Below are 25843 nucleotides of genomic sequence, written 5' to 3'. Positions count from 1 at the left end.
CTATGACTTCAATTAGGGAGCTCATAGTCCAAGAGGCTAACCTCGTGTGCCTCTTTGAAGTAATTGTACACATGTTGTCAAAGCTTTCCATACCAGCCAGTATAAGGAGTTTGGCTGCAAATTAATAAACAGATCCTTAAGAGTCTTCATCTCTGGATTATCATTCAAGCCACCTGCAAGCTGGGAGAGGAGGAATTATTAGAGAGATGAATGCATAGCTCAGAGACTGATGTGTGAGAAGTGGGTTCTGTACCATTGAAACAGCTGGCACCAATGGTCAGTGAAGTGTGATCGGTACCATTGGTACGGTCTGCATCTGAACAGTGATGGGAGGGCTGTTCTTATGAGCCACATGAGAAGGGAAGTGGAGTGGATTTTAATTTAAATACTGGGGGCAAGAGATCAAATTTGGGAAGATCAGTGGAGAGACAAGGCAAAAATGAAAAGTATTATTACGGAAACAGAAAAATATGTTGTGAAAGGAAAGGATAGAGTTAAACTAATTTCGTAGTAAATCAATAGGTGAGACTAAATGTTATAAAATGTATAAAAGAATAAAACTAAATGCTCTGTATCTGTATGCATGTAGCAATCAAAACACAACAGTGCACATAAAAGTAAATAAGAATGATCTGATAGCCATTACAGCCACATGGTTAGAGGAAGAAATGGATTGAGGTCTGAATATTGAAGATGACAGGATATTTAGGAAGGACAGCAAGCAAGGAAAAGATGAAAATTGGGGAGGGGGGTCTCTGTTAATTAATGATGGTCTAAGCACAATGGAGAAGGATGATCTAAGCTCAGGAAAACTAAGGTGTGGAAATAGTTTGGGTGGTGATGGATAATTCTAAATGAGCTATTTCTTTATTTTCCATGGATAATGCTATGACCATGATCTTTTTAAAGTCCACTAGCAGCTTCTTTTCAATTGGCACTTTTCCCTCTGTGCAAGAAACAATATGTTTGATTTGATTTTAATTTTAATTTACTATTGATCATGTGTATAGATATACAGTGAAAAGTATTGTTTCTTGCATGTTATACAGACAAAACATATGGTTCGTAGAGTACATAAAGGAGAAGGAGAGGAGAGGGTGCAGAATATAGCTTTAGAGTCATAGCTAGGGAAAAAGTTAGGAAAAAGACACCAAAGTCTGAGGTCACATAACAACCAACTCAAGAACAGCTTCTTCCCTGCTGCCATCAGATTTTTGAATGGACCTACCTTACATTAAGTTGATCTTTCTCTACATTCTAGCTATGCCTGTAACATGACATTCTGCACTCTCTTGATTCCTTTTCTATGAACGATATGCTTTGTCTGTATAATGCGCAAGAAACAATAGTTTTCACAGTGCATTAATACATGTGACAATAATAAATCATATCAAATCAAATCAAAAGGGTGCAGAGAAAGATCAACTTAACAGAAGGTAGGTCCATTCAAAAGCCTGATGGCAGCAGGGGATAAATTGTTCTTGAGTCAGTTGGTATGTGACCTCAGGCTTTTGTATCTTCTTCCCGTCAGACGAAGATGGAAGAGAGAATGTCTGCAGCGTGTGGGGTCCTTCATTACGCTGGCTGCTTTTCCGAGGCAGTGGGAAGTGTAGACAGAGTCAATGGGTAGGAGGCTGGTTTGCATGATGGGACTTATTCACGACCCTTCATGGTTTCTTGCGGCCTTGGTCAGTGCAGGAGTCATCCCAATCTGTGATACGTCTGGAAAAGATGCTTTCTATACTGTATCCATAAAAATCAGTGAGTCATAGCACACATGCTGAATTTCCTTAGCCACCAAGAAAGTAGAGGCTTTGGTGGGTTTCCTTAACTACAGCATTAGTATACAGGGCCGGTGATCTGGGCACCAGAAGGGGGAAATCACTTTAATAGAGTTGTCCTAAAGGCTGCCAAATAGTCGGCAGGAAATTGAGGAGCAAATGTATGATGAGATTACAAATAGCTCCAAGAAAAATAAGTTCGTAATAGTGGGGCATTTTAACTTTCCCAACATTGACTGGAACACCCATACCATTAGAGGCTTGGATGGAGAGAAATTTGTTGAGTGTATTCAGGAGAAATTTCTCATTCAGTATATGAATGGCCAGACTAGAGAGAAGGCAAAACTTGACATCCGCTTGGGAAATAAGGAAGAGAAGGTGACAGAAGTGTTAGTGAGGGAACACTTTGGCAGTATTGACCATAATTCCATTAGTTCTAAGATAGCTATGGAGAATGATAGGTCTGGCCCAAAAATTAAAATTCTGAATTGGAGGAAGGCCAATTTTGATGGTATCAGGCAGGAACTTTCAAAAGTTAATTGGGGAGTCTGTGGAAAGGCAAAGGGAAGTCTGGTAAATGGGAAGCTTTCAAAAGTGTGTTAACCAGGGTTCAGGGTAAGCACTTTCCTCTTAGAATGAAGGACAAGACCTCCTTCTAGGAGGGAACCCTGGATGACTCAGGGTATGGAGGCCCTGGTCAAGAAGAAGAAGGAGGCATATGACATACATGCTCATTGTTCCTTGGAAGTATATCAGAGAGGGAGCGACTGGTGAGAGGAGAGCTTGTGAGTAAGTTACTGTTTTTTTTAACTAACGTCTCTAGTTTTTTTTTAAATTTTAAACTGGATACAGGAAGTAGTCACAGGGAGGCCTGGGAAGTAGTTTTTTTTTCCTCTGGACCCCCATAAATTGGAAAGGTGAGGAAACGTGAGACTCTACGCATGTAGAGTATCCCACCCTACCCCTTCCTCTAACCTCAAAAAAAAGGAGAGTGACTTGGAGTGAGAACAGGTAAGTTTAAATTTATTTTTGTTTCTTGGTAAGGGAAGTAATAGGGATGGCAGCACAGGCAGTGCGATGTTCCTCCTGTGGGATGTTTGAGGTGAGGGACACTGGTAGGGTCCTGGCTGATGACACCTGCAGGAAATGCATCAATTTGCAGCTCCTTGAGGACCGTGTTAGGGACCTGGAGCTGGAACTGGAGGAACATAAGAACATAAGAAATAGGAGCAGGAGTAGGCCATCTAGCCCCTCGAGCCTGCCCCAGCATTCAATAAGATCATGGCTGATCTGTCGTGGCTCAGTTCCACATTCCCGCCCTCTCCCCATAACCCTTAATCCCCTTGCCTATCAAAAACCTATCAACCCGCGTCTTAAAAATATTGGGCGAGGCAGCCTCCACCACTTCAACGGGCAGAGAATTCCAGAGATTCACCACCCTTTGAGTGAAGAAGTTCCTCCTCAACTCCGTTCTAAACCGCCCCCCCTTTATCCTGAGGCTGTGCCCTCTAGTCCTAATGAATCATGAATGAGGAACTAAGAATCATTCGGGAAGCAGATGCAGCTATTGACAAAAGTTACAGAGAGATAGTTACTCCTAAAAGTGATGCATGGGTGACTGTGAGAAGGGGTAAAATGCAGTCAGAGCAGTAATCCCCTGAGGCTGTTCCTCTCCAAAATAAGTATTCTGTCTTGGATGCTGTTGGGGAGGAAGACTCAACTAGGGTAAGCCATGGAGTACAGGACTCAGGAGTAGAGCCTGTCCTTGATGCTCAGGTGGGAAGGGGGAAGAAAAGGACAGGATTAGTGATTGGGGATTCCATAGTTAAGGGGATAGGTAGGAGAGTCTGTGGGAACGAGCGAGACTCACAGTTGGTATGTTGCCTCCCAGGTGGCAGGGTCCATGATATCTCTGATTGAGTGTTCGAGATCCTTAAGGGGGCGGGGAACCAGCCCCAAGTTGTGGTTCATGTAGGCACCCATGACATAGGTAGGAAAAGGGACGGGGATATAAAACAGAAATTCAGAGTGTTAGAGTGGAAGCTTAGGGCTAAAACAAACAGAGTGGTTATCTCTGGTTTGTTACCTGTGCCGCGGGATGGCATGGAGAAGAATAGAGAGAGAGAACATTTGAACTCGTGGCTAAAGGGATGGTGCAGGAGGGAAGGGTTCAGATTCTTGGACAATTGGGGCTCATCCTGGGGTAGGTGGGACCTCTACAAGAGGGATGATCTGCACCTGAACCAGAGGGGTACTAATATCTTGGGGGGGAAATTTGCCAATGCTATTCAGGGGGGTTTAAACTGATTCAGAGGGGGGATGGGAACATGAATTGTAGCTCCAATGTACAGGAGGATGAGAATAGGGAGGTCATTGTTAAGGTTTCTAGGTCACAGCAGTGTATTGGCAGGCAGGAGGGTAGTTTGAAGTGTGTATACTTTAATGCGAGGAGCATATGCAATAAGGTGGAAGAACTTGCAACCTGGATTGGTGCCTGGGACTTCGATGTTGTGGCCACTTCAGAGACATGGACAGAGCAGAGACAGGAATGGTTGTTGCAGGTTTCAGGGTTCAGATGTTTCAGTCAGAGCAAAGAAGGTGGCAGAAGAGGGGGAGGCGTGGCATTGTTAGTCAAGGACAGTATTACGGTGGCAGAAAGGATGTTTGATGTGGACCTGTCTATTGAGGTAGTATGGGCTGAAATTAGAAACAGGAAAGGAGAGATCACACTGTTGGGAGTTTTTTATAGGCCTCCAAAAAGTTCCAGAGATGTAGAGGAAAGGATTGCAAAGATGATCCTGGATAGGTGCGAAAATAACAAGGTAGTTGTTATGGAGGACTTTAACTTTACAAATATCGATTGGAAAAGCTATAGTTCAAGCATGTCAGAGGGGTCAGTTTTTGTCCAATGTGTGCAGGAAGGTTTCATGACACAGTATGTAGATAGGCCAACAAGAGGTTAGGCCACATTGGATTTGGTACTGGGTAATGAACCAGACCAGGTGTTAGACTTGGAGGTAGGTGAGCACTTTGGTGATAGTGACCACAATTTGGTTACGCTTACCTTAGTGATGGAAAGGGATAGGCATATACAGAAGGGCAGAAGTTATAGCTGGGGGAAAGGTAATTATGAGGCCATTAGGCAAAATTTAGGACACATAGGGTGGAGTAGGAAATTGCAGGGGCTGGGAACATCTGAAATGTGGAGCTTATTCAAGGAGCAGCTACTGCGAGTCCTTGATAAATATGTACCTGTCAGGCAGGGAGGAAGTGGTCGAGCGAAGGAACCGTGGTGTAATAAAGAAGTTGAATCTCTGGTGAAGAGGAAGAAGGAGGTTTATGTAAAGATGAGACGTGAAGGCTCAGTTAGGGCACTGGAGAGTTATAAATTAGCCAGGAAGGAGCTAAAGAGAGAGTTAAGAAGAGCGAGAAGAGGACATGAGAAGACTTTGGCAGATAGGATCAAGGAAAATCCCAAAGCTTTCTACAGGTATGTCAAGAACAAAAGATTGGTTAGGGCAAGGTTACGGTCCGTCAGAGACAGCAGTGGGAAGTTGTGCATGGAGCCTGAAGAGATAGGAGAGGCACTGAATGAATATTTTTCATCAGTATTCACGCAGGAAAAAGTCAATGCAGTCGAGGAGAATACTGCGATACCAGGTAGTAGACTAGACGGGATTGAGGTACATAAGGAGGAGGTGTTGGCAATTCTTGAGAGTATATAAGAACATAAAAACATAAGAAATAGGAGCAGGAGTAGGCCATCTAGCCCTTCGAGCCTGCCCCGCCATTCAATAAGATCATGGCTGATCTGTCATGGCTCAGTTCCACTTTCCCGCCTTCTCCCCATAACCCTTAATCCCCTTGCCTATCAAAAACCTATCGACCCGCGTCTTAAAAATATTTAGCGAGGCAGCCTCCACCACCTCAACGGGCAGAGAATTCCAGAGATTCACCACCCTTTGAGTGAAGAAGTTCCTCCTCAACTCCGTTCTAAACCGCCCCCTGCTTATCTTGAGGCTGTGCCCCCTAGTCCTACTGTCCTTTCTGAGTGGGAAGAGTCTCTCCACCTCTATCCTATCCATCCCATTCATCATCTTATATGTCTCAATGAGATCTCTCCTCATTCTTCTAAACTCTAACGAGTACAAGCCTAGTTTATTCAGCCTCTCCTCATAGCTCAACCCCCTCAGCTCCGGTATCAGCCTAGTAAACCTCCTCTGCACTCCCTCCAAGGCCAAAATATCCTTGTGTAAGTACGGCGACCAAAACTGCACACAGTACTCCAGCTGCGGCCTCACCAATGCCCTATACAGCTGCAGCAAGACCTCCCTACTTTTATATTCAATCCCCCTCGCTATGAAGGCCAGCATCCCATTCGCCTTCCTGACCACCTGCTGCACCTGCAGGCTGGGTTTTTGCAACTCATGCACAAGGACCCCGAGGTCCCTCTGCACCGTCGCCTGCTGCAGTTTTTTGCCATGTAAGTAATAGTCCTTCCTACCATTATTCCTACCAAAGTGGACCGCCTCGCACTTGCCAACATTAAATTCCATTTGCCAGTTCCTGGCCCATTCGCCCAGCCTATCTAGATCCTTCTGCAGACTCTCCACACCCTCCGCACAATTTGCCGTTCCACCAATCTTGGTGTCATCAGCAAATTTCGACACCATACACTCGGTTCCCTCCTCCAGATCATCTATATAAACGGTAAATAGCTGAGGCCCCAGCACCGACCCCTGGGGCACTCCACTAGTCACCAACCGCCAATCCGAATAGCACCCATTGACCCCCACTCTCTGCCTCCTATTTGACAACCAGTCCTCTATCCACACTAACACCCTACCCCCAACTCCATGCCCCCTTACCTTCTGCAATAACCTCTTGTGAGGTATCTTGTCAAACGCCTTCTGAAAATCAAGAAAGACCACATCCACCGGCTCTCCTCTATCCACCGCCCTAGACACATCCTCATAGAACTCCAATAAATTTGTCAGACACGACTTCCCCTTAACGAAACCGTGCTGCGTCTGCTCTATCAAGCAATTCCCCTCAAGATGCCTCGCTATTTCCTCCTTGATGACGGATTCTAACATTTTACCTACAACAGACGTTAAACTAACCAGCCTATAATTCCCCGCCTTTTGCCTGGCACCCTTCTTAAACAACGGCGTAACATTAGCTGTTTTCCAATCTTCCGGCACTTCCCCGGAATCCAGCGACGTTTGGAAAATAACCACCAAGGCATCCACTATCACCTCCGCCACTTCTTTCAGAACCCTCGGATGCATTCCATCCGGTCCTGGGGACTTGTCCACAATCAGTCCCTCCAGTCTGTCGCGCACCGCCTCTCTAGTAACAATAATGTCATTGAGACCCTTCAGTCCTACCACCTTTCCATCGCTAACACCCGGCAAATTATTCACGTCTTCCTCCGTGAAGACTGAAACAAAAAAGTTATTCAAGACCTCAGCCATTTCCCCATCCCCTACCACTAAGTCCCCCCTCTCATCCTCTAAGGGTCCAACGTTCAACCTAGCCAGCCTCTTCCTTTTTATATATTTATAAAAACTCTTGCTATCCTTTTTTATATTAAGCGCTAGCCCAGCTTTGCAGTTTCTCCTACCCTTCTTTATCAACTTCTTTGTCAATCTTTGTTGACATTTAAACCTCTCCCAATCCTCTTCTCGCCCACTACTCTTAGCTACTCTAAACGCCTCCGCTTTTAATTTAACACTTTCCTTCACCTCCTTCGTTATCCACAGCTTATTACTTCTCCTCCTACGGTCCTTTTTAACCATCGGAATAAATTTCTGCTGAGCACCAAGAAAGATCTCCTTAAAGATCCTCCACTGCTCCTCAGCAGACCTACCTTCCAACGCGCTCCCCCAGTCAACATTCGCCAATTCTTCTCTCATCCTACCGTACTCCCCTCTGTTCAAACAAAGGACGCGTGTCCAGGAACCCACTTTCTCCTCCTCCATCTGCACCAGAAACTCCACCATACAATGATCACTCTCCCCAAGAGGATCCTTCACCGCAAGGTCCCTAATTCTACCCGCCTCATTACATAACACCAGATCCAAGATAGCTCGCTCCCTCGTTGGCTCCAACACACACTATTCAAGGAAACTATTCCGGCAGCATTCCTCCTCGAGCCCACTGCGTCCATCATGGGTCGACCAATCAATATGTAGATTGAAATCTCCCATAATTATGGCCGTTCCATTCCTGCACGCCGCACTTATTTGCGCGTTAACAGCCCGCCCCACCTCCAGATCATTACTCGGGGGCTTATAGACGACACCCACCAGCATCTTCCTCCCTTTGCTGTTCCTAATCTCCACCCACAACGATTCCACGTTCTGCTCTTTGGTTCCTATATCATCCCTTGCTACTACCCTGATGCTATCCTTAATCATCAGAGCTACGCCCCCCCTCTTTATCCTCCCGCCTATCCTTCCTAAACACTTGATACCCCTGGATATTCAGCTCCCAGTCCCTGTCACCTTGCAGCCACGTCTCTGTAATGGCCACCAGATCATATCCATTTGTGCTGATCTGCGCCACCAGCTCATCCACTTTATTCTGAATGCTTCGTGCATTCAGATAAAGTGCCTTCATCCCAGCCTTCACCTGTACCCTATTTGCCAGAACGCCACCAACCATACTCACGCCCCCTACTCCCTTTATTATTGGGACATCCTCGGCCTCTTCCCTTACCTGTACCCTCTCCTTAACTTTAGACCCCGTAATGTCACCTACCCTTGCACCCTCCCCCCCCCGCTAATTAGTTTAAAGCCCTGTCTACAGTCCTATTTACACGATTCGCCAGGACTCTGGTCTCAGCACGGTTCAGACCAACCCCTTCCCGCCCGAACAGGTCCCACCTACCCCAATACTGATGCCAATGCCCCATAAATTCAAACCCATTCCTCCCACACCAATCCCTGAGCCACCCATTCACTTCCTTAATCTTATCAACCTTACGCCCGTCTGCACTCAGTTCAGGCAGTAGCCCAGAGATAACCACCTTGTCGGTTCTACTTTTTAATTCCATTCCCAGCTTTTCATACTCCCTCCCCATATCCTCAGTTCACATTTTGCCTACGTCGTTGGCACCCACATGTACCACAGTGACCGGATTCTCACCCTCCCACTCCAGGTTCCTCTGCAGCCCAGATGTGACATCCTGGACCCGAGCACCAGGCAGACAACACACCCTTCTGTGCACTTTGTCATTGTGACAAAGGACAGTGTCAATACCCTTAACCCCACTATCCCCAATTACTACTACGTTCCTTTTCACCTTCTCTTTGCCTATGTCCTGCTGCATCACTGTACTGTGTGCAGTTTGCTCACCATCCTCACCTCCCTCGTTCTTGTCCAGACTGGAAGCAAGAACCTCAAACCTGTTATGCAGATTGAGAGGCTGAGGCATCCTCTCCCCACCCCCCTTCCTCCGCTCCCCACCCCCCTTCCTCCGCTCCCCACCCCCCTTCCTCCGCTCAGCAGCCCCCTCTTGTTCCTGACCGTTAGTATGAAAATAGATGTCCCCTGGGCTGGATGGGATTCTCTGGGAGGCTAGGGAGGAGATTGCAGAGCTTTTGGCTTTGATCTTCATGTCGTCATTGGCTTCAGGTATATAGCCGGAAGACTGGAGGATAGCAAATGTTGTCCCCTTGTTCAAGAAGGGGAGTAGAGACCATCCTGGGAATTATAGACTAGTGAGCCTTACTCCTGTTGTGGGCAAAGTTTTGGAAAGAATTATAAAGGATAGGGTTGATAATCATCTAGAGAGAAATAAATTGATTAGGGATAGTCAACACGGTTTTGTGAAGGGTAGATCGTGCCTCACAAACCTTATCGAGTTTTTTGAAAAGGTGACCAAAGAGGTGGATAAGGGTAAGGCAGTCGACATGGTGTATATGGATTTTAGCAAAGCGTTTGATATGGTTCCCCATGGTAGGTTACTGCAGAAAATGCAGACGCATGGGATTAGGGTGATTTAGCAGTTTGGATCAAGAATTGGCTAGCTGATAGGAGACAGAGGGTGGTGGTTGATGGGAAATATTCAACCTAGAGTTCAGTTACAAGTGGTATACCTCAGGGATCTGTTTTGGGGCCACTGCTGTTTGTCATTTTTATAAATGACCGAGATGAGGGTGTAGAAGGATGGATTAGTAAATTTGCTGACGATACCAAAGTTGGAGGCGTTGTAGACAGTGAGGGTGGATGTTACAGTTTGCAGAAGGACATAGATAAGCTGCAGAGCTGGGCCGAAAGGTGGCAAATGGAGTTTAATACGGAAAAGCGTGAGGTGATTCACTCTGGTAAGAATAACAGGAGTGCAGAATATAGGGCTAATGGAAGGACCCTTAGTAGTGTTGCCGAGCAGAGAGATCTCGGGGTACATGTGCATAGCTCCCTGAAAGTTGGCACCCAGGTTGATAAGGTTGTTAAGAAGGCGTACGGTGTGTTAGCTTTTATTGGTAGAGGGATTGAATTTCGGAGCTGACCTCGGGGTCCTTGTGCATGAGTCGCAAAAACCCAGCCTGCAGGTGCAGCAGGTGGTCAGGAAGGCGAATGGGATGCTGGCCTTCATCGCGAGGGGGATTGAATATAAAAGTAGGGAGGTCTTGCTGCAGCTGTATAGGGCATTGGTGAGGCCGCAGCTGGAGTACTGTGTGCAGTTTTGGGCGCCGCACCTGCGCAAGGATATTTTGGCCTTGGAGGGAGTGCAGAGGAGGTTTACTAGGCTGACACCGGAGTTGAGGGGGTTGAGCTATGAGGAGAGGCTGAATAAACTAGGCTTGTACTCGTTAGAGTTTAGAAGAATGAGGGGAGATCTCATTGAGACGTATAAGATGATGAATGGGATGGATAGGATAGAGGTGGAGAGACTCTTCCCGCTCAAAAAAGACAGTAGGACTAGGGGGCACAGCCTCAAGATAAAGGGGGGGCGGTTTAGAACGGAGTTGAGGAGGAACTTCTTCACTCAAAGGGTGGTGAATATCTGGAATTCTCTGCCCGTTGAAGTGGTGGAGGCTGCCTCGCTAAATATTTTTAAGAAGCGGGTTGATGGGTTTTTGATAAGAGAGGGGATTAAGGGTTATGGGGAGAGGGCGGGAATGTGGAACTGAGCCACGACAGATCAGCCATGATCTTATTGAATGGCGGGGCAGGCTCGGAGGGCCAGATGGCCTACTCCTGCTCCTATTTCTTATGTTCTTATGTTCTTATGTTCTTATGTTACAACTGTACAAAACTCTGGTGCGGCCGCACTTGGAGTATTGTGTACAGTTCTGGTCGCCGCATTATAAGAAAGATGTGGAGGCATTGGAAAGGGTGCAGAGGAGGTTTACCAAGATGTTGCCTGGTATGATGGGAAGGTCTTATGAGGAAAGGCTGAGGGACTTGAGGTTATTTTACGAGGTGACCTGATTGAGGCATACAAGATGATCAAAGGATTGGATAGGGTGGACAGTGAGAGCCTTTTACCTCGGATGGTGATGGCTAACACAAGGGGACATAGCTTTAAATTAAGGGGTGGTAATTATAGGACAGATGTCAGAGGTAGGTTCTTTACTCAGAGGGTAGTAAGATCGTGGAATGCCCTGCCTGCAGCAGTTGTGGACTCGCTAACTTTAAGGGCGTTCAAATGGTCAGTGGATAGGCACATGGATAACATTAGAATAGTTTAGGTTAGAGAGTCATTAGATTGGTTCCACTGGTCAGCGCAACATCGAGGGCCGAAGGGCCTGTACTGCGCTGTAATGTTCTATGTTCAATATTCTATATTGGCAGCTGGGATCAAGTGGATCCCTTGAAGAGTATAGAAGGTGTTAGAGAAGAGTTAAGAGAAAAATTAGCAGGGCAAAAAGTAGTATTGGGTATGTTGTCAGAAGGTATTTTGAAACACATGATCTACAGGCATTTAGAGATACAAGGACTGTTTAGGGATAGCCAACATGGCTTTATGAGTGAAAAATCATGTCTCTCAAATTTGATGGAGTTTTTTGAAGGGGTAGCCAAGAACTTTGATCAGGGCAGTGTAGCTCATGTTGTCTACATGGACTTTAGTAAGGCCTTTGACAAGGTACTACATGGTTAATTGTTGCATAAGAATAAATCTCACGGGATTCAGGGTGAGGTAGCCAAATGGCAGAAGACTTGATGACAGAAGACATCGGGTTGTTTCTCAAACTGGAGGCCTGTGATCAGGTGTGCCCCAGAGATCGGTGCTGGGTCCAGTGTCATTTGTCATTTATACGAATGATTTGATGAGAATTTATTCAGCATGGTTAATAAGTTTGCAGATGACACCAAGATTGGTAAAAAGTGTACAGTAAAGAAGGTTATCTCGGATTGCAGCAGGATCTTGATCAACTGGACCAGTAGGCTAAGGAATGGCAGATGGAGTTTAATTGAGATAAATGCAGGATCAATTATTTTGGTAGATCAAATCAAGGCAGGACGCATTCAGTTCTTGGTCGGGCACTGGGGAGAGTTATAGAACAAAGAGATCTAGGAGTACAGATTCATAATTCCTTGAAAGGAAAGTGGAGTCACAGGTGGACAGAGTGGTGAAGGAGATATTTGGCACACTTAGTTTCATTGGTCAGAACATCGAATACAGGAGTTGGGATGTCTTGTTGAAATTGTACAAGACATTGGTCAGGCCACACTTGGAATACTGTGTACAGTTCTGGTCACCCTATTAGAGAAAGGATATTATTAAACTAGAAAGAGTGCAGAAGAGATTTACTGGGATATTACCGGGATTTGATGAATGAGTTATAAGGAGAGGCTGGATAGACTGGGACTTTTTTCTCTAGAGCTGAGGAGGCTTAGGGGTGATCTTATAGAGGTCTATAAAATAATGAGGGGCATAGATCAGCTGGATAGTCAATATCTTTTCCCAAAGGTAGGGGAGTCCAAATCTAGAAGGCATAAGTTTGAGGCGAGCAGGAAAAATATAAAAGAGTCCAGAGAGGCATTTTTTTCACACAGAGGGTGGTGAGTGTCTGGAACAAGCTGCCATAGGTCGTCGTAGAGGCGGTTACAATTTTGTCTTTTAAAAAGCATTTAGACGGTTACATGGGTAAGGTGGGTATAGAGGGAAATGGGCCAAACGTGGACAATTGGGACTAGCTTATGGGTTAAAAAAGGCGGTGGCATGGACATGTTGGGCTGAAGGGCCTGTTTCCATGCTGTAAACCTCTATGACTCTATGACTTAGAAGTTTGAAGCTCTCGATGATTTCCACTTCATCCCTGTTGATATCGATGGGGGCATATTGTCACATATTCTATTGTCACATGTATCCCAATAATTGTGAGAACAATAAAACAAATCAAATCAAATCAAGCCTTGTTGGTCTCGTTTCCTCCATTTTTAAAATCAAATGCAGAATTTTGCAGCCAAATAAACTCGCAGTGTTCTGTATTTGCACCACTCTTCAAACTATGGTGGCACAGTGGTTAGCACTGTTAGCTCATGATACCAGGGATCTGGGCTTGATTCTGGCCTTAGGTCTATGTGAAGTTTGCATGTTCTCGCCATGTCTGAGTGGGTTTCCTCTGGGTGGTCCAGTTTCCTCCCATCATCCAAAGATGTCCAAGTTAAGTGGTTTGGCCATGCTAAATTGTCCCTTAACATCCAAAGATGTATAGGTTCGGTGGATTAGCTCTGGTAAATGCAGGTTTATGGGGATGGATGGTGCAGGTTTGATGAGGCAGATGCTTCTTTCTGCACAGTAAGGATGCTATAGGTCAATAGTTTCTTGCTTTCCAACGTATCGAGTTCAAAGTCTTCATTTTTAATTTTGAGTCTCTCCATGGTCCTATGAAATGATTTTCCAGACCCATAAATTTCAGCCCATTCCCTCCAGTCTTCTATCTCTGACTTTTGAATGTTCAGTTGCCACTACTCCATTACTGTCAGTCATCACACCACAGCTGTCTGTAATTTGCTATTGAGGATGATTCAAAATTGATAAGGAGGAAGTGTTGAAAATACTGTCAGTACTGAAAGTTTACAAGGCATAGGGATGGATGAGATACATCCAAGGCTATTGAAGGAAGTGAGAATAGACACTGAGCAGAGGTGTGAGAGGACTGAAAAATTGCAAATGTTACACTCTTTTTCAAAAAAGGTTGTAAGGATAGCCCCAGCAATTAATTGCAGGCCAGTTAGTTTAATACCAGTGATAAGCAAGCTTCTGGAAACAATTATTTGTGGTAGAATTAGTATTCACATGGAAAATGTGGGTTAATTAGGATGAGTCAACATGAATTTCTAAAGGAAATTGAGTAATTTACTGCAGTTTTTTTGAGAAGATAGCAGAAAAGATCAATGAAGGTAATATTGTTGATCTCGCGTGTATGGACCACAGAAGACATCTGATACAGCATTCTCCTGACGAAGAGGGAAACTTCGAAAGCTAGTGAGTTTACTATCAAATAAATCGGTTGGACTTAAACCTGGTGTTGTCAGACTTTTTACTGTGTTTACCCCAGTCCAACGCCGGTATAGCCACGTCAGCGCCTCAAAACAGACTTTTGACAAACATTTTAGCTCATTGGATTAAAGGATCGGTAGCAATGTGGAGAAAAATTCGCTGCATAGTAGGAAGCAGAGAGTTGGAGGAAGGTTGTTGAAGTGTTTCCCAGAGGATCAGTATTGGGACACTTGTTTTTCCTGATAAAAATAAACTGGATCTAGGTGTGCAGGGCACAATTTCAAATTTTGTGAATTACACAAAACGTGGAATTATTGGAAAGAAGACAGTGTAGAACTTCAAAAAAAAAGACACATTGATCGCATGGGCAGATGGCTGGTAGATGAAGTTAAATGTAGAAAAATGTGAGGTGGAGGGGAAGTGATGGCCGATTGCTAGCCTACTAATCCAGAAACTCAGGAACCAAGGTTTGAATCCAACCACGACAAATGGTAGAATTTGAATTTGAGAAATATCTGGAATTAGGAACCACTGTGAAACAATTGTCAATTGTCAGAAAAACCTATCTGGTTCACTAATGTCATTTCAGGAAGGAAATCTGCCGTCCTTACCTGGTCTGACTTATATGTGACTCCAGAGCCATGGCAATGTGGTTGATTCTCAAGTGCTCTCTGAAATGGCCTAAGCAAGCCAGTTGTACAAAGGCAACTAAGGCTGGGCAATAAATACTGGCCAGACAGTGACGCTCATGTCTCGCAAATGAATAAAAAATAGATGCACTTTGGTAGCAAAAACATGGAAAGACAACACAAACTAAGGGGCAAAATTCTTAAAAGGATGCAAGAGCCAAAGGACCTGGATTTATATGGGTATATATCATTGAAAATGGCAAGGCAAGTAGAGACCAGTTGATAAAACATACAGGGCAGAATTTAACAAAAATGATTCTAAGTATCCAGCTAGTGCAAACATGGGAGAGATGCAGACCTGTTTTTGGGTGAGTTTTCACACCCAATCCTGTGCAAATAGTGCATGGAAAAATGGTCTAGACCATTTGTATCTGCTGCATGCAGTGGGCTGGGCTTAATTCACCAGCCAGCATGCAGAGAAGGATATTGCGCATGTGTGGACCTCTGTATTTGCACATGCTCAATTCCAAAAGCAGAGTTCTGACAGACAGAGAGCTATCAGGTCCCTGCCACTACAGACAGCCTGAACAAAATACCCCCTCCCCGATCGCAAACCCCACATGGCCCGAAATGGACAGAACGGAGTTGAGGAGGAACTTCTTCACTCAAAGGGTGGTGAATCTCTGGAATTCTCTGCCCGTTGAAGTGGTGGAGGCTGCCTCGCTAAATATTTTTAAGACGCGGGTTGATGGGTTTTTGATGAGCGAGGGGATTAAGGGTTATGGGGAGAGGGCAGGAAAGTGGAACTGAGCCACGACAGATCAGCCATGATCTTATTGAATGGCGGGGCAGGCTCGAAGGGCTAGATGGCCTACTCCTGCTCCTATTTCTTATGTTCTTATGTTCTTATGAATTGCAGCCCCCACCGCCCAGATCCATTGCACCCCTACGTCACAATTATGAACAAAGGGGGCCTCCCCTCCCTCCTCAATCCAATTGCCTACACAGTTGCTGCAGAATTCCTCTCCCTCCAACCCCCCAATCATCTGCAGACTGGCAGCTGGTCTCCTTCCTTTCTCACCACCCCCCACCCCACAATCTGATTGCAGGCAGACTGCACGCCCCCTGCCCCCATGATTGGGTTACCCCTTCAGGTCTAACTGATAGGCCTCAGCCCCTGTAAGATATGTCTCACCCCATAGGCCCACCCATAGGCGCTGTGCAGTGGGCATCATTGAGTTGCAGGCTGGCAATGCCAACGTACCAGATTGACAATGCCAGATCAGCACTGCCCCAGGGACAACACCCCCCTTGCCCTCAGCATTCCCAGGGGGGCCTCTGGTTCTACCGGTGAGGCCTACACTATTGTTCCCCATTCATGGAGAGAGAACTTCTCCCAGTGACGCCATAAAGACAAGTGAGCCTGGATGATTGAGCACCAGGCTCACTCATGACATTTAAATCGGTATTAAAATGAATGTATATAATTTATTCAGCCTCACACTCAGTTCCAACGAGTGGCTGACCTCACAGAAAATCCATCACTCGTAAGATCGTGAGAGCTGAGAAATCGGGTGCAATCCTGATTTCTCAGCTCTCACGCAATTTTACTGGCTCATTCCACTCATTGATGGGTGGGGCAAGCTGGTAAAATCCCAGCCATAGTATTCTGGGCTTTTTAACATGGGCATAGAGTACAAGAGGAAGGAGAGAATGTTGAATCTACACAAAAATTAGTTCAGACTTCAGCTGAATATTGTGCGCAGTTATGGGTGCCACCCCATAGGGAGGATGCGAACTCTGGTGAAACTGCATAAGAGGTTGACAAGAATGATTGCAGGAGTGGAAAACTTCAGTTATGAGGATAGATTGGAGTGTTTGGGACTGTTGTCCTTAGAAAGAAAATAGCTAAGAGTTAATGGAGATATACAAAATCATGTGGGGCTGGACAGAGTAGATTGGAAAACTGTTCTCACTCATAAACTATTGTTATGGGACAACAAATTTTATGAAATTGGGCACACTAAATGGAAGCAAACTAAAGTTATCCTCAGAGCCTTCCACTAAAATCACAAAGTAACAGACACCGATCAGTAGGCAAGAGCATGCTTTTAGAATGCAAATGAGGGCTAGCACATAAGGGAAATTAGACAGGATGGCACCTACAGGAACTAAATTAAAGAACGCAACTCCACCCCATCAAAATCAGCACTTCTAAACCAGTCAAATAACCCATGGAGACACCTAAAATTAACACAGTTAAGGAAGCGTCCCTGGCCCCTCAAAACTCTTGAGATCAATAACACACCTATGGTTCAAACGCCAGAGATTCCAGACCATTGATAGCCAACCAGACAAAAATGATTAACACACACTTAAAACAATTGCTCCAACACTCGAAAACATCGAAACAGGATGGCTGAAGTCAAATATTGTAAATAAAGGATTAGCATTTGAAACGCGAAGTTCAGGTATAACTATAGCCCATTTTGGGGGAGTCTTTAGAGCACTTTCGGGACAGTCCGATTGTATGTCCTGACTTTGTTTCTCCGTCGACGTAAAAAGAAAATAAAGCTGTGCCGTTATTGAACTTCACCCTGAGTCCGTAGTGGTCATTTCGCCCACTCGCGCTAACACTATCAAGAAAGAGAGGGCACAGAGTTATGTGATTTGAAAAGAAGCAAATGTGAGTTGAGAGAAACAATCACACAAAGATTGGTAAGAGTTTGGAATGCTGCAAAATTTTGAGGAAGTGTTGTGGAGGTAGGTTCAATCTTAGCCTTCAAGAGGGCATTCAATGATCATTTGAATACGAAAAACATACAGAGGTATGGGAAAAAGGCAGAGGAATGACAATAAGTCATTATGCTCTATTGGGAAGCTAGACAGACGTGAAAGGCCAAATAGCCTCCTCCTGCTCTATAACAATTTTGTGATTCTATGATTTTGTAAAGCACTTCACCTTGTCAGAATGTTCCTTTCCTTTGAAAAGATTTCAACACAAGTTTTCAAGTGCTTTTGATTCCTTAATAATTACTTAAACATCCTTTGCAAAGCCTGCAAGATGATATCTTTAGTCATACGAATTGTATAGACAATATTTTAACACCAATTGAAGTTCTAATATATTATTCACCTTTTTAATGCAACTCTGAGGAACTAATCTGATAATGTTGTTTGTCTTGGGTAATATGTAGCACTGTGATGCTATGATATGGCTAGTAAGCACAGCAAATTAGAAGAAAATAAGAAGTTAACCAAGTTGTCAAGTTCCTTGCAAACTTTTCTGATGGTGTACTGATGTAACACATTGAAGAAGTACAGAAAAACAACCAGTTAAAATGTGATCCGATTTAGAAACCTTGACCAGGCTCACATTTTCTCTCAGAACCGATCGTATTAGTATTACTGGCATTACCCACAAACAGAGGGGGAAGAACTGTGAGACTGCCCAGTTATAAGGGCTGGTTGAAGATGTCTAGTATTGAATGTCCACCTACAAGGTTCCCGTGGGTACTTAAAATCATCTAGTTCTGATTCTGGAATAATTCTTTCAGAACATTTTGATCTTTACAACAATCCAGCAGACTCCTGGTCAGTTTCTCTTGGTACTGGTTAATAATTGACTACACTCACAACTGTCAGAATGTGATTATAAGAACATAAGAACATAAGAAATAGGAGCAGGAGTAGGCCATCTAGCCCTTCGAGCTTGCCCCGCCATTCAATAAGATCATGGCTGATCTGTCGTGGCTCAGTTCCACACTCCTGCCCTCTCCCCATAACCCTTAATCCCCTCACTTATCAAAAACCCATCAACCCGCGTCTTAAAAATATTTAGCGAGGCAGCCTCCACCACTTCAACGGGCAGAGAATTCCAGAGATTCACCACCCTTTGAGTGAAGAAGTTCCTCCTCAACTCTGTTCTAAACCGCCCCCCTTTATCTTGAGGCTGTGCCCCCTAGTCCTACTGTCCTTTCTGAGCAGGAAGAGTCTCTCCACCTCTATCCTATCCATCCCATTCATCATCTTATACGTCTCAATGAGATCTCCCCTCATTCTTCTAAACTCTGACAAGTACAAGCCTAGTTTATTCAGCCTCTCCTCATAGCTCAACCCCCTCAACTCCGGTATCAGCCTAGTGAACCTCTTCTGCACTCCCTCCAAGGCCAAAATATCTTTGCGTAAGTGGACTTACGGACTCACAAATGCTAGATTAGTTGTCTTGTACTGTAATGGTTAGCCTGCTCCAGGAAGGCTTATTTTCTAGTGACAATCCAAATGAGAAAGCCTTTTTCGAACACTTTTTAGGCTCAAATTCTGTTGCCTGTCTGTTGCACAAGTAAAATTGAAATACTACTTTGTAACTTACGAGAGAATTACTTACATAGAAATAGTCAATAGGCTCGTGAATATGTTTGAAGAGCTGTCTCACCCACAATATCTTTCCAGCTATAGGAGGCATGTTTCTAGCAAGTGGTGGGTCCTCTTTACTAATTTGATAATGCTGCAGATAGACAATCAAAATTACAAAACAATCTAAAAAGAAATGACATTGGATAATTCACTTTAAAAGGATATATTTTTCCTATTATACAAGTATAGATTAGGTGTGAGTATTAAGATCCGGCAGGTGGTAAATTTCATGCAAACCAAATCCCAAGCAATCACAACTATTTTCCAATTGTATTTTACCATGAGAAAATAAGTGTACTGAGGTCAGAAGCCACAAATTCCAGTAACTGTTTTGCAGATAATATTAAATTAAAACACATTAACACAATGAAAGAAAGACTAGTAAGCTTACACAGGATCAGTCAACTGGAGTGATATTTCAGCCAGAGTGAGAACATCGGGAATTTGGAGCTGAGTGGGTAACTATTGGAAAGTGTTTCTTTTAGTCTCTCTTTAAAATTCAGTAGTCTAGTTTAAAGGGCAATAAGCAACTGACCCAGTTAACGAAGTGGCAGTTATCTATCTATCAAATGAAGTGTGATTTTAGGGCCTTAATAGATGTGAACACTTAGAAATTTTAATCTGGTGTGTGAGGCATCCCAGCTCAGCTGAGCTATATATAAGGCAGTAGTTTTAGCATGCACACGACCAGTAAGCTTGTGCAGTACCAGTCAGCTGGACTGAGATGTCAGCCAAAGTGAGGGTATCAGGAATTTGGAGCTGAGGGGAAATATATATTCATCTTCAGGAGAAGCAGAAAGATGCATATGTGAGGGAGACTTGAGGGCAAGTGAGAGATAGAAAGAAAGAAAATTGTGATGTCACAGCTAGCAGGTAAGTGATTGGCTGGTGACTGGTAAGTAGCTTTTCTTTTCATTTTTGTCTTGGCATTGAAGTTGTTGTTATAAGTTAACTTAAGGCTTAAGTCACGGCAAAAGATCACAGACCTATGTTATGCTCATCTTGTGCAATGTGGGAATTCAGGGACCCTTCCAGTGTCCCTGGCTCCTGCACATGCAAGAAGTGTGTCCAACTGCAGCCCCTGTTAGATCACTTGATGGCTCTGGAGCTGCGGATGGATTCACTTTGGATGCTGAGGAAGTTATGGATAGCCTATTTAGTGAGTTGGTCATGCCACAGATAAGAATTACTGAAGGAGATGGGTGACCACCAAACAAGGGAAGAGTAGGAAAGCAGTGCAGAGGTCCCCTGTGGTCACCTTCCTCCAAAACAGATCTGCCATTTTGGATACTATTAGGAGAGATGGCTCACCAGGGGAAGATGGCAGCAGCAAGGTTGATGGCACTGTGGCTGGCTCTGCTGTGCAGGAGGGCAGGAAAAAGAGTGGCAGAGCTAAAGCGATAGAGTACTCAATTGTAAGGGGAATAGACAGGCGTTTCTGCGGATGCAAACAAAACTCCAAGTGGTATGTTGCCTCCCTGGTCCACTTTGGTAGGAAGAATGGTAGGAAGGACTATTACTTACGTGGCGAAAAACTGCAGCAGGCGACGGTGCAGAGGGACCTCGGGGTCCTTGTGCATGAGTCGCAAAAACCCAGCTTGCAGGTGCAGCAGGTGGTCAGGAAGGCGAATGGGATGCTGGCCTTCATAGCGAGGGGGATTGAATATAAAAGTAGGGAGGTCTTGCTGCAGCTGTATAGGGCATTGGTGAGGCCGCAGCTGGAGTACTGTGTGCAGTTTTGGGCGCCGCACCTGCGCAAGGATATTTTGGCCCTGGAGGGAGTGCAGAGGAGGTTTACTAGGCTGATACCGGAGTTGAGGGGATTGAGCTATGAGGAGAGGCTGAATAAACTAGGCTTGTACTCGTTAGAGTTTAGAAGAATGAGGGGAGATCTCATTGAGACGTATAAGATGATGAATGGGATGGATAGGATAGAGGTGGAGAGACTCTTCCCGCTCAAAAAAGACAGTAGGACTAGGGGGCACAGCCTCAAGATAAAGGGAAGGCGGTTTAGAACGGAGTTGAGGAGGAACTTCTTCACTCAAAGGGTGGTGAATCTCTGGAATTCTCTGCCCGTTGAAGTGGTGGAGGCTGCCTCGCTAAATATTTTTAAGAAGCGGGTTGATGGGTTCTTGATAAGAGAGGGGATTAAGGGTTATGGGGAGAGGGCGGGAAAGTGGAACTGAGCCACAACAGATCAGCCATGATCTTATTGAATGGCGGGGCAGGCTCGAAGGGCTAGATGGCCTACTCCTGCTCCTATTTCTTATGTTCTTATGTTCTTAAGAGTCTATGATGTCTAAGGTCGGCTGCAGGACATTCTGGACAGCATAAAGTTACAACAGTATAGGTAAAATACGGGAAAAGGTCCTGCAAATGAATTTAAGGAGAACATAAGAATATAAGAACATAAGAACTAGGAGCAGGAGTAAGCTATCTGGCCCCTCGAGCCTGCTCTGCCATTTTATACGATCATAGCTGATCTTTTCTTGAGGAGTTAAACTGAAAAGTAGGACCTTAAATGTAGTAATCTCAGGATTGCTACGAGTGCTCCGTGCTAGTCAGAGTAGGAATGTCAGGACAGCTAAGATGAATACATGGCTTGAGAGATGGTGCAAGAAGAGGAATTCAAATTCCTGGGACATTGAAACCGGTTCAGTGGGAGGTGGCACCAGCACAAATTGGATGGTCTGCACCTGGGCAGGACTGGAACCAATGTCCTCAGCGAAGTGTTTGCTAGTGTTGTTGGGAAGGGTTTAAACTAATGTGGCAGGAGGATGGGAACCAATGCAGAAATTCAGAGGGAAGTAAAATGGGGACAGTAACAAAAGGGCAGTAAGGGAAAAAGTGAAACACAGAGAACATAAGAACATAAGAAATAGGAGCAGGAGTAGGCCATCTAGCCCCTCGAGCCTGCCCCGCCATTCAATAAGATCATGGCTGATCTGTCGTGGCTCAGTTCCACATTCCCGCCCTCTCCCCATAACCCTTAATCCCCTTGCCTATCAAAAACCTATCAACCCGCATCTTAAAAATATTGAGCGAGGCAGCCTCCACCACTTCAATGGGCAGAGAATTCCAGAGATTCACCACCCTTTGAGTGAAGAAGTTCCTCCTCAACTCCGTTCTAAACCGCCCCCCCCCTTTATCCTGAGGCTGTGCCCTCTAGTCCTACTGTCCTTTCTGAGCGGGAAGAGACTCTCCACCTCTATCCTATCCATCCCATTCAACATCTTATATGTCTCAATGAGATCTCCCCTCATTCTTCTAAACTCTTAGAGTACAAGCCTAGTTTATTCAGCCTCTCCTCATAGTTCAATTCTCCTCATAATTCTCCTCATAGCTTTGCGCAGTGGCAGTATTGTAGCCGATGACGTTTAACCGAGGCACGATTATTGCTTATTGAGAAACAAAAGTCAAAAATCGAAAAGGGCCACGGTACAGGGTAGAGACTGTAGCGAACACAGTGAATGGGTCCAGTAAGGCTAAGAGAAATAAAACACAGGGAAAGTGTACAAAACATTACCAGACAAACAGTCTGAGAAAGCAGGGCAAAGAGCAAGGGAAGTCTAGGTTAAACTGCATTTATTTCAATGCTAAAGGCCTGACAAGTAAAGCACATGAAGTCAGGATGTGGATTGGTACATGAGACTGGGATATTACAGCTATTACTGAAACATGACGAAGGGAGGGACTGGATTGGCAGCTCAAAGTTCCAGGTACAGATGCTGCAGAAAAGATAGAACAGGAAGAAAGAGAGGAAGGGGAGTTACGTTTTTGGTTACGGAGAACATGACAGCAGTACTGAGAGAGGTTCGATCCGAGGGTTCGCCCACTGAGCCTATATGGGTAGAATTGAAAAATAAGAAGGGAGAGATCACTTTGGTAGGTATTGTCCTCTGGATCCCAAATAGTCAGCCACCTGACGAAGGGACAGGCTGTCTCAAAAGCTTGCAGCGTTTGCTACAAATAAACCTGTTTGGACTTTAAACTGGTGTTGTGGGATTTCTTTGTGTTTTTTCCCAAATAGTCAGCAGGAAATTAAGGCACAAATATGCAAGAAGATTACAGATAGCTGCAAGAAAACTGGGGTAGTTGTAGTAGGGGACTTTAACTTTCCCAAAATTGACCAGGACACCCATAGTATTAGGGGCTTGGGTAGCTTGAAGAAAAAATTTTTGGGTGTAATCAGGAGGAATTTCTCATTTAGTATGTGCATGGCCTTTCTAGAGAGGGAGCAAAACTTGACCTCCTCTTGGGAAATAAGGAAGGGCAGGTGACAGAAGTGTTAGTGAGGGATCACTTTGGAACCAGTGACCATAATTCCATTAGTTTTAAGATGGTTATGGAGAATGATAGCTCTGGGCCAAAAGTTAAAATTCTAAACTGGGGCAAGGCCAATTTTGATGATATTAGACAGGAAATTTAGAAGTTGATTGGGGGAATCTGTTGGCAGGCAAAGGGGACAGTTGGTAAGTGGGAGGCTTTCAAAAGTGTTAACCACGGTTGAGGGTAAACACTTTCCTCTTAGAGTGAAGGACAAGGCTGGTAAAAGTAGGGAACTCTGGATGACTCAGGATACTGAGGCCCTGGTCAAAAAGAAGAAGGAGGCATATGACAAGCATAGGCAGCTGTGATCAAGTGGATCCCTTGAAGAGTTTAGAGGATGTAGGAGTAGAGTTAAGAGAGAAATCAGGAGGGCAAAAAGGAGACAAGAGATTGCTTTGGCAGAAAAGGCAAAGGACAATCCAAAGAACTTACAGGAGCTACAAATAAATAAAGGGCAAAAGAGTAACTAAGCATAAAGTAGGGCCTCTTAATGATCAACAAAATCATCTACGTGCAGATCCAACAGAGATGGGTGAGATCCCAAATAAATATTTCTCATTAGTATTTACTGTTGAGAAAAGCATGGATGTTAAGGAATTTGGGGAAATAAATAGCGATGTCTTGAGGAGAGTACGTATTAAAGAGAAGAGATGCTGGAAGTCTTAAAGTACATCAGGGTAGATAAATTCCCAAGACCTGATGAAGTGTATCCCAGGACACTGTGGAAGGCTAGGGTGGAAATTGTGGGTCCCCTATGTTGTAGGTAAAAGGACACCTCTGAAACTGTTAGTACGTCAAAGTAGTTTTATTACAAAAGCTTTTGGGAGAGATCAGGCAGTTAACAACTGGTTACCAGGCTTCTGTCTGAACACAAATAAGTGTGGGCATTTATACATCATGGCTCTCAGCACCAGTCACAAAGGAAACTCTGGTATCTGTCAGGACCTTCAGCGCTCCGACTCCAGTCACGATGTAGCCCCGGCTTCAGCCAGGACGCGCAGTTCGTCTGGCAGCTTCAGTCACAACGCAGTCATAGGTACAATCACGACCCACAGCTTTTCCGGCAGCTTTAGCAGCTTTTTCATTGAAGTAACTTGTGTGGTCACGGCTTCCTAGCAGGAGTCCTCCTGTTAAATAGCTGTTATCGCACTCTACTATCTGCAGTTGTTTAACGATGTTTACTTAGAGTGGTTGGGGTGTGGAATACACTACCTGCTGTGATAGTGGAGTCAGACACTTTAGGAACTTTCAAGCAGTTATTGGATAGGCATGGAACACACCAGAATGATAAGGAGTGGGATGCTTGATCTTGGGTTCGGACATAGCTCAGCACAACATCGAGGGCCGAAGGGCCTGTACTGTGCTGTACTGTTCTATATTCTATGTTTAGCTGGTACAAATTGGTAAGGTTTGCAATGTCTGTAAAATAACATTCACATTTAACTATCTGTCTTTATGGAAATGAACATTAAAGAATGAAAGACATGAACAAGTAAGGAAAACATGAACAAATCATTTGTATTGATGCCAGGAGCAGTATAAGCTTCAGGAGATCAGCCATGAGGAAGGGTTATGTTTGTGACATATGCTAGGTACAAAGTTCATTAAATTCATTAACCCTTTTCCTCTTCAGTTTTCCCTTCTGGGTGGGGGCAGGTCCAAGCATGACCCCATGACCAATTCAGAGCCAAATATGGGCCTACCTCCTTCATCAGGAAGTCTGCCCCTTCTGCCTGTACACTTGCACTTGGCATAATCCAAGCTGTTACTGTTTTACAATAAGTGTTCAATTATGCCATACAAACACAACAAGCGATAACAATGACAATGAATACAATCAACCCATGCATCAAGTATGATCCCCACAACCTGAACCATTGCCTCAGCCATCCTGGAGGGTTATAATTATGATATTGGCTCCCTTCATCTTGTATTGCCTTCACTACTCGTTTGATGTGATCTGCTAAACTAATTATATTTTCCAAATCATTTGGGATATACGTGCAGCATTTGGATCCAATTATAACACACATTCCTCCCTGGGAAGCTAACACAATATTGAGTGCCAATCAGTTCTGCAAAGCAACAGTCCGGATAGCTACAACCTGGGCTGATACCTCAGATAGCTGTGCTTACCTCCTCGAACCCATCTCTAATTTTGCTTGCAATCCTCTCTAAGGTCAAGGCCATATGTATAAACTGCTTTTGCCGTCCCATAATGTGAG

General features: G+C 44.6%; 1 protein-coding gene and 1 pseudogene across 1 annotated transcript in view; one reads left to right on the top strand and one right to left on the bottom strand.

Annotated features, from left to right (window-relative positions):
• Positions 1–25843, bottom strand: part of LOC145345623 (dynein axonemal heavy chain 8-like) — a 1557438-nt gene that overhangs the window by 1238020 nt on the left and 293575 nt on the right. The window contains exon 19 of the mRNA XM_080193457.1: positions 19261–19380. Within this exon, the coding sequence (XP_080049583.1) occupies positions 19261–19380 (120 nt within the window). The remainder of the gene's footprint in view (positions 1–19260; positions 19381–25843) is intronic.
• On the top strand, positions 22631–22714 carry LOC145345821 (U4 spliceosomal RNA; annotated as a pseudogene).

The sequence above is a fragment of the Carcharhinus amblyrhynchos genome, chromosome 7 (genome assembly GCF_965287045.1).
Source record: "Carcharhinus amblyrhynchos chromosome 7, sCarAmb.v2.hapA, whole genome shotgun sequence".
Taxonomy (NCBI): domain Eukaryota; kingdom Metazoa; phylum Chordata; class Chondrichthyes; order Carcharhiniformes; family Carcharhinidae; genus Carcharhinus; species Carcharhinus amblyrhynchos.
This window is presented reverse-complemented; position numbering and strand designations above follow the sequence as displayed.